Source organism: Eurytemora carolleeae, unplaced genomic scaffold (genome assembly GCF_000591075.1).
Source record: "Eurytemora carolleeae unplaced genomic scaffold, Eaff_2.0 scaffold4, whole genome shotgun sequence".
Lineage (NCBI taxonomy): Eukaryota > Metazoa > Arthropoda > Copepoda > Calanoida > Temoridae > Eurytemora > Eurytemora carolleeae.
The window spans coordinates 579,830-589,666 of record NW_019396191.1 but is presented as its reverse complement, the minus strand read 5'-3'; the positions used below and the strand labels follow the sequence as shown (position 1 = coordinate 589,666).

Here is a 9,837-nt window from a genome sequence, read left to right as displayed (position 1 = left end):
ATAGAAGGGTGGGGGGGTTAAGAGAAGAACTGTTTATTTTTGTTTATTAAATATTGAATAAATCCATGAGAGCTATAAATAAAACAAACTAACCACAAAACTACGTGATATAAAACTAAAACAAATGATAATTAATAATGTTTGAAAAGATTGAATGGGATATTTAATGGACAAATTTTCGAATTTTAGAATGCATATTGCAAGTATTAAATTCGTTATTTCCTTTACTTTTATATTAATCTTCAACCAAAAAACTAAGTCAAATCCTGACAATACATTATGCAAATTCTACGCTAAAAACTACGTTTCTCACTTATCGACTCTTTTGAAACCACAAAGTTTCAAGGAACGTTTCTTTTTCCCCCTGAATATCATTTCCGTCATTAAAAAGGAACATAAAATAAAGAAAAAATGGAGAAAAACGACTCAGGCCACCGATTATCTTTGTGAAGAAGATAAAACTACAAAAAATAGTGCATTTTATTAATTTTATTTGCCTTATATTAGTGACATTGAACTAGAAATTTTAACTTTGGTTAGTCCTTCAATCAGCTAATAAAACGCATAACAAGTCATCTTAGTTGAACCTTTGCCAAATATTTTGATATTTGAAAAATTTATGCTTGAAAATAATTAAATACATATTCCGAGTTAGGAATAGGATAGTTACAACGACTTTCAGTCCGCTTTTAATGGTTAAAAGGACTGTAGAGGTAATTTATTATTACCCTCCATTACATTAATAGTGACATTTTCAACTAATAACGTACCCTTTAAACCTTTGTCGGATCAAGGTTTACGTAATTGATCTTTTTTTCGCAGAAATCCGCGAGTGAGCAGTATAAATAGTGTATACAGTGTACAGTATAATGGAGTGTATACAGTGTACAGTATAATGGAGTGTATACAGTGTACAGTATAATGGAGTGTATACAGTGTACAGTATAATGAAGTGTACACAGTGCAAAGTATAATGGAGTGTATACAGTGTACAGTATAATGTACAATATACTCAATTTTCTGATTCAAGAATGAAGATATCAAAGTCCTGGCGGGTCTTTTGGAATTACGTGTACAGTCTCTTTAAGATTGTAAATTCTAAATTCTACCTTGAAGCTCCTGGGTTTAAAACAAACTCTGCTGTGGAGGATATCCCCGCCATTTTGTTTTCAAGAACCGGTCTTGGCGCTAGACATTCTTTAAAAAACATTCATAATTATTTACTTAAAAAATCAGATTCTCTCTCCCTTGACTTCCCAAATTCCACATTTTCTAAAGAAGTTCTTAACATTAAAAAAATTATGCATTTTGTAGAGAAAATAAATCCATGTTGAAGAAAAAAAAACTATAATAGAATCAAAATTCAAAACTGGCTATAATCATCAAACACAAAAAAACGATTGAAAAATGTTGTTATTTTAGAATAAACAGTACCTTGTCTAATCAGCTGGATGGATTTAAGGAAAACAACAATTATCGTCACATTGTCTGTAGAACCTTTCTTGATAGCATGAGCTCCCAGCAGATTACTAAATACAGCGATCAACAAAATAATGTGGAGCAGAGATTTAAACAAAAAATTTAATTATGTCTTGACACAAAAGAAAAAAAATTGACCCAATACCAAACATAAGAAAACATTACAAAAGCTAAAAAACAGAGAAAACAATTATATTTAAAAAATGAAAATATTATTAAGTCAGGCTCTAAAACAAAAATTTTAAAATACCTTAATTCTGTTACGTTATTATGATTTTCTTCATTTTGAATGAATTCATACACAAACTAAACATTTTTCAGTTTTTAAAGTTTTTAAATTTAGAAACAAAATCAATTAATCAAAAAATTAATCAAAAAATCAACTTATCAATTCAATAAATAAATAAATCTATCAATCAATCAATCAATCAATCTACAATTTAAAAAAATTATGATGCACCAATTGATCAGCCAATCAATTAACCAAAACCTATTAATCGATCAAAGGATTATTGTTTTTGTAACCCAATCAATAAATCAAACGACATCAATTCTGTCAATAAAACTATTTTTCGTCAGATAAGGTAAGAGCTTAAAAAATTTGAAAACTAAAAATGTTCCTGAACAGCTTCTTCTGGAGTTACAGTGTCCCAAAGTCCATCACAACCTGAAATATCATCAATGTAAATTCCTAACCCAACAACTCATACAACCAAAAACCAAACCGATCGAACCCAACCAAGCCCAGTCTATATTTATAAAATCTATATCGTCATTCTACAAAAATTTAAGATTATCCGTGATGCAAAAAGTAATACATGTTTTAGTACAGTCGGAATAGGTGAACATGGAATAATTCGTCTAACTGCAGATCCACTAAATCTGATGCCCTCGTGATCTAGACTGGAATTGAGAGCCAATTTTTTTGTCTAAGAGTAGTGAACTTATGGAATAGTTTGCCGGGAGAAGTAAAAACACTAGATCTCCTAAAATGTTTTAAAACATTTACAAACGATATGCTGGAGACATTGTTGAGCAAAAATAGTGATATAAATAGTTACTCATTGAATCTATAGACTCCATGCAGATATCTCAATATGCCCCTAAATGAGGTCTAGAGATTAATTCACTAAATAATCAAAAATAACCCAACCCAATCAAACCCAAACCAATCTTACCGACTTTCGGTTTTTGTATTCTTTATTTACGAAACTCTGATTAAAAAAATTGGGTTCGTCTAAATCTCGAACACTCCGATTAATCGAAAAATTTAATAGGGGGACTTCAAAAAGAAAATTATTAACTTTTTTACCTTCTAAAATACATCAAAATCAAAAACAGAATAATTCTTGCAGAAATTAATTTTTTAAAGAATTAATTCAGAATATAAATAAATAAATATAAATAAAAAATTTCAAATGTTCTTTTTGAGCGTGAGAAAATTACAAAGATGAGCTATAATTAGAGAGTATACTGAGTACTGACCAACTATAAGAAAATCATCTTGTTCTCCGAGTTCCACAGTTGTGACGTCAGAGACCGAACTTACATAAGGTTTCAAAGAGGCGTCTCCAAGCGCTCTAAAAACAACTTTTATCTTTGAACATTCTTTATTTAAAAGAAAGACATTTGTCATAAAATGCAATCAAGTGAACCAGAAAATTATGTAAAGGACAACTAGAGAAAACCATTCGCAGATTAAAAAAATACGGGAGAAAAAAACTGGATAATGAAATTTCAGAGGTCGGAATTTTTGTGCCAAGTATTATTAATCTTGAACACTTAATCTCTATTTCCAAAGTGGCCACTCTTAAACTACAGGCTGAATGCCTTCAATTAAAGTTAGCTGCAAGGTGTATATGGAGGTATGGCTTAATAGGATACCAAAGAGGGATTAAATTAACCTGAGATCGAATTTAAAGAATTTGAGCCGCGGCTTAGATATGGTTGGTTCCACTTAAAATTGTATTCAATGTTTGAGCCGGCGCTCAATTAAAACCGGTTTTTGGCGGATTTGAGATGCGGCTCAAGTTCATTAAATTCGACCTCTGTCTGCATGAGATGAAGATCAATACTTAATCCCGTGATTAAAAATTTCCACCTTCTGGTTGATTTTGTTTGCAGCTTTGTTTGAATTATTTTTTACTTCGCCAAATATTTATCAAAAGCAGAGAAATTTCGAGGTATTAATGGACATTCTATATCTCAATTTCGAGGTATTAATGGACATTCTATATCTCAATTTCGAGGTATTAATGGACATTCTATATCTCAATTTCGAGGTATTAAGGGACATTCTATATCTCAATTTCGAGGTGTTAATCGACATTCTATATCTCAATTTCGAGGTATTAATGGACATTCTATATCTCAATTTCGAGGTGTTAATGGACATTCTATATCTCAATTTCGAGGTGTTAATGGACATTCTATATCTCAATTTCAAGGTGTTAATGGACATTCTATATCTCAATTTCGAGGTGTTAATGGACATTCTATATCTCAATTTCGAGGTGTTAAGGGACATTCTATATCTCAATTTCGAGGTGTTAATGGACATTCTATATCTCAATTTCGAGGTGTTAATGGACATTCTATATCTCAATTTCGAGGTATTAATGGACATTCTATATCTCAATTTCGAGGTGTTAATGGACATTCTATATCTCAATTTCGAGGTGTTAATGGACATTCTATATCTCAATTTGAAGTTTGATGAAATGTTTAAGAAGTAAATGTGATTAACCTTGAAACTGCTAGAGTTCCATTTACTCTCCATGTCCCCCAAAAGGACACATAACCTCCCATAGCTTCAATTCTGAAATATTTGGTTTGATTAAAGTCATGATTAGAATCTGGTTCTTAAAGATCGATTATTTAAAAGGAATGATTTTTGATGATATTAGGGAAATGATGAAAAAATTGACATCAAAAGGCAAGTTTTTTTTCATCCTTTTTGATACTTTTTACCCAAACATTTGATTAATTTCCACCTAAAAACATAACTTTTGGCGGAAATTTATTTACAAAAAAAAGGGGGTAGGGGATCATTCTAAAAGTAAATAAACACCCCTGTATTTTAATATATAATTTATATACCAATAGTGGAAAATATCCCCAAATTAGCAAACACCTAACAACTCATCAGAACAATATAAAGATAAGCATAATAGAAAAGTAACAAAGAATGATCACGAATCCTGAAATTTATACGTTTTTACAAATTTACCTGAGTTTTTCATCTTCTCGTTTAGGTGAATGAGGATCTACTAGAAGAATATGCTCACCGTTTCTAGCCTGAAAACAATCAGTCAATCAAACATCTTACTTGTCACTCTATGAAAAATATGATAAATAAACAAATAAACTTATTAATCAATTTTAAATTATTTAAAATTATTTAAAATTATTTAAAATTATTTAAAATTATTTTAAACTATTTCAAATCAATTTTCATCAAGTGCCATCCATTTCCATAGCCATTTCCATCAAATTACAACCACTTCATTTTCCATATCAACTTCCTTCAATGTCCATTAATTTCCATCAATTTCCCCCAATTTCCCCCAATTTCCATCAATTTCCATCAATTTCCATCAATTTCCATCAATTTCCATCAATTTCCATCAATTTCCACCATTTTCCATCATCTTCTATCATTTTTCATCAGTTTCAAATTAGATCAAATCAATCAAAAAGATTTTAACTCAACAACAAGTATGGAAAATCTAATGGTTTTATGTACAATATTACATCTAAATGTGTAAATATATATTATACTAGGCTATTAGGGCGATTCGCGGCAACCTTCTTTTTCAACCATTAATAGTTGCTCAATCTTTCAGCATTTTCTCTTCGATAAAACAAAATAAATTTTTTTTCGGATTTACAAATTTTTCTCATGGATTTACAAAATTTGACGAAAATCAATTTTTTTTTAACTTTTTGTAATTCTGAGCCTCCATTACCCTTCCCTGGGGTCATGTGAGGTCCCACACAAAATTTGGGCCGAATCGGTTCAGCCGTTATGACGTTTATTGGATACTAAAGGAAAAACAGATAGACAAGCAATGTAAACATATATAGATACACATTACACAATACACATGTATTGTACTGTGCACAGTCATGTACCAAATATACGTACCATGACAGTTATAGAATCTCCCAACCAAGCCGAGTACAGTACATTATCCTGAAAAAATAAAACTGATGAATTATAAGATTAATTTTCAATTTTATTTGTATCGTTACATGTCATTATTCATATAGTAATTTACAGTGGAAGTAAACAACGATATTAAGCGTCTTTTTAATCATTTACCAATTTTTGGGACCTCGCATTTTAAAAAACGTTTATCATTTGTAAACCTTTTGGATGAAAAATAATCGATAATTTATGTTTGTATTTTAAAGCACCATTTCGCATTTCTTGTTTAAGTAATGCCAGAAAAAAAATTGGCTCTATTCAACAATTACATTTTTCTGAAGAGTTATTTATTTAAAAGTCCAATACGTTGATTTAAATGACTACAAAAATCCACTAAATAACCCTTTAAATTAAACCAGGGGTATATTTCTATTTCTAGTTTATATCGGGTTGAAAAAAAGTTAATAATATTGAATATTACCTTAATAAGGTTGCATACAGCAGTAGCCCCAGATCCTTTCTCGCTATCTTGCTCACAAATCATCTAAAATCAAATGTTGCATAGTAAAATTCACCTAAAACGCTTGCCAGTTAAAGTCCAATTTGTCATTCCGACCCACCCAATCTTATTATTTACCGGTTAAAAAATCTATCAATGAGTGAAATTAAGTAAGTCACATTTTCTAAAATTTGGTAACTTATCTTTCCAGTTGAAAGTTGAAAAAAGAAAACTTATTTGAGAAAAAAGTGATTCTTTAGTAAACTCAGGTATACAATACTTCAAGTAATAATTACTGTAAGGGATTATAAAGGTATTTTTTTAGCGAGTCCTCCAAATCGAGAGGTAGGTCTTAAAAAATATGAATAAGATATCTTCTTTTTTCAATCTGAAAATTTATCATTTTACAATTTTAATTTCTCTGTCAATGAAACTCGCTGATATATATTGCAAGGCCAGCGAAGAAAATTGTAAGAATTTAACACTTTTCATGATAAAACAAAACATAGATGTCTTCCTCATTGTTAACTCTAAAAGATGTTTAAAAGGCACTGTTGTGAATCGGACAGGTGTATTTGTAAAGGGAGGGTCCCTTGATAAATCACCTTATCCGTGACAACTATGGCCTCCTGAATAGCTCTGGAAGGATCTGTTTGAAAATGTTCTGAATCTACAAGTTTCTCGTGAAGATGAGATGCAGCAGATATGGCAGCTTTAACACCAGCGTGTCCGTCGTAAACTAGAATATATTCATTTAATATTCATATGACCATAAAGCACAAAAGAAACAACAACTTTACCAGGGGTGTACTTCTTTTAAAATCAGTTTCCTCACATCTTCATTGAAATTAACCCCCCCCCAGACTTAAGGTATGGTTGCGGAGAGAGCAAATTGTTTTAAGGTTTCATTCCCTGAAGAAGATTTAAAACCTTGCTTTTAGACGTCAACTTTTTTTAACATTGAAAAGAAAAACAGAAAAGGATAAATAATTTCCCAATTGCCATCCGATCATTTTGAACAAACATTTTAACAAGAAAAAAATATTTATGATTTAATTAAAAATATTCGGCACACACAAGAATAACAATACAAAAGTATTTTAATACCCATTTACTGCACTGCATATTTTTATCTAAAAACTATAATGCATTAATTTTTAAATCGATTATTTACTCTGAGGACATCGTTATAAGATGCAGTTGAAATTAAAATTCTAAAAATTATACTGATAACTTTTTATGAATTATTTTTCTGTACATTTGTTACAAATGAATCAATTGTATCAAATGTAACATTTGTAACCACTTACCAGTGTACCAAATGTAATATTTGTAACCACTAACCAGTGTACCAAATGTAAATACAAAAATGTAACCTATTATTATAAACCTGAACTAAAAACTTATAAACGGACAGAGAGAGCTTAACTCATTCTACTTTAGGCGGGAGATTAACCGATCTCTCATTGGTCCCAACTGAGCTAGCTAGTTTATACCTGCGTAGAATGAAATATGTTGATCAGCTGAAATCTTGTCTTGAAGATGACTTGGCATATATGCTTTCAGATCATGCAGTAATACATGACGGTCCTCCATACGCCTTAAAGATGCAATCTATAAATCTATTAATCAATGAATCAACCGAAGAATAAATAAATGAGTTAATCAAAGAATTAATAAATGAATAAATGAATCAATAATTCAATAGTGCAATAAATCAATCAATGAATCTATGAATCAAAAATTAAATCAATCAAACAATAAACGTGTCAATCAAAGAATCAATCAATGAATCAATCAATGAATCAATCAATGAATCAATCAATGAATCAATCAATGAATCAATGAATTATTTAATTAATTAATGAATAAACCAACGAACCGGCGAACCAATGAAACAATGAACCAATGAATCAATGAATCAATGAATCAATGAATCAATGAATCAATGAATCAATATATCAGTCCATAAATCAACTAATAAAAATTCAAACAAAAAACTCTAGCGTTTTAGAAATCAAAAGAAACACACATACTTATCTACATTATAAATTCTTTTTAACTGATTCAGATTAGATACCTTCTAGTATTCCGCATACTACATATACTTGATGTACGGAATTTGGACGGTGACCCTTTATCCTCGCTTGGAATCGAGTCCCTTTAATCATTTATCAATGTTGGATCAGAGTCCCTTTAAGAAATCGTAAATATAAAGGTTTGATTTTTAAGTCCCTATAACAGACCATTTATTAAAAATAGAGTCTTGTCAATTGAACCACTAAATTATCATTATTAGAAAAGATTCCTTTTAACAAGTAAATCATCAATATCTTAAACTTCTTTTTACTATGATTTTGAAAAATTAAGGTAATGATTAGAAAATAAAAAATTTTAGTTTGCTTGAAACATTAAAGGTATATTGGACATTTTACACACAACAGAATCCATAAAGCTGAGGTGAAGACGACGTTTCAACAATCTAATATAGATTTGGTGTTATCATAAAGCATAACTTTTACCACTTGGGTCTGTTAACACTTTACAATTGCTGTATTTCATGCTTATTTTGGCTTCCTGAATCCAAATCCGGATCCGCAAAAATATGCAGATCCACGGATCCGGATCCAAGGGGTAAAATATCACCCAAAAACTGCAAAAAAAAACTTTTTTACCCATAAAACCCAAATCTGAACTTTTGAAAAAAAATAGAGATTATAAAAATTTCCTCTTTTCTGTTCTGTTCAAGTTTTAGGATAAAAATAAGCGAAAAAAAATTAACAAAAAATTTGAAAATTATTTTTTACTAAAAAAAAATTCAGTAAATCTTTAAGAAATGACCTGGATCCGGATCCGTATTTGGATCCGAAACCATTTTTTCCCGGTGCGGATCCAGGATCCGGATCCGCATCAAAATTAGATGGATCCTAAGCGCTAGTTGGAATATTTAAAAGCATAGTTTAATCATCTTCGTATTCCACAATTATACTGGTCCCACTGGAAAGATTCATAAAAAATAAATAAATGATTCCTTAAGGGTGGATTAATACCAGCACTCTCAACATCCACTGGTTTCTTCCTGAGAAAAAAGTAATATTTAATTAAATTGAATAATGCTCAATTTAATTATACAAAATTATTTTCGAATAGTAAAATTAAGTATCAAACTTAAACCGCGAATACAAAATACCACATTTAAATAAAAAAAATAAGATAAATGCGTTCATACAAATTATGAAAGTCAAAAGAACTTTTAAAAACAGGTTTAACTCTCTAAGAATATACCCATACTTTAACGGAAAATTAGAGTTTAATCATTTAAAATTACTTTATGAACATATTGTGCACTTTATCACTCTTACTCACTTCATCGTGCTAAAAAAGTCATCGTGCTAAAAAAGTCATCGTAATTAAATTAGCCGTACATTATAGCACGTCGTTTTCTCGATGAAGAGAATAAAGATCAATTTCTGTCTAAAAACTTTATAACATCAAAGCGAACCAAAATAACAGTTTTATAAATAGTTATTACAGGGAATTTAATGGAATTTTACTTAAATTTGCAAAATTGGTCGCGGTAACCCGTCGTTGGTTATGTAAAATTTTTGATATTCCGAAAAAGAAGTTGTAGACAATTTTATCGTCATTAAAATGAAAATCCGCAATTTTTATACTAAAACTTCGCAATTAGTAGATCGTTTTTTCAGTT

The 9,837-nt window shown here is 30.1% G+C and overlaps 1 protein-coding gene across 1 annotated transcript in view; it reads right to left on the bottom strand.

The window, feature by feature from the left end:
- Window positions 1-9,837, bottom strand: part of LOC111697718 (microtubule-associated protein 4) — a 43,588-nt gene that overhangs the window by 32,321 nt on the left and 1,430 nt on the right. Inside the window, exons 3-15 of the mRNA XM_023467813.1 lie at window positions 9,160-9,215; window positions 8,209-8,289; window positions 7,625-7,728; window positions 6,734-6,867; window positions 6,111-6,173; window positions 5,627-5,674; window positions 4,709-4,776; window positions 4,226-4,297; window positions 2,965-3,059; window positions 2,100-2,146; window positions 1,730-1,785; window positions 1,435-1,529; window positions 1,110-1,197 (exon numbers count right to left, since the gene is read on the bottom strand). Of these exons, the coding sequence (XP_023323581.1) occupies window positions 1,110-1,197; window positions 1,435-1,529; window positions 1,730-1,785; window positions 2,100-2,146; window positions 2,965-3,059; window positions 4,226-4,297; window positions 4,709-4,776; window positions 5,627-5,674; window positions 6,111-6,173; window positions 6,734-6,867; window positions 7,625-7,728; window positions 8,209-8,289; window positions 9,160-9,215 (1,007 nt within the window). The remainder of the gene's footprint in view (window positions 1-1,109; window positions 1,198-1,434; window positions 1,530-1,729; window positions 1,786-2,099; window positions 2,147-2,964; window positions 3,060-4,225; window positions 4,298-4,708; window positions 4,777-5,626; window positions 5,675-6,110; window positions 6,174-6,733; window positions 6,868-7,624; window positions 7,729-8,208; window positions 8,290-9,159; window positions 9,216-9,837) is intronic.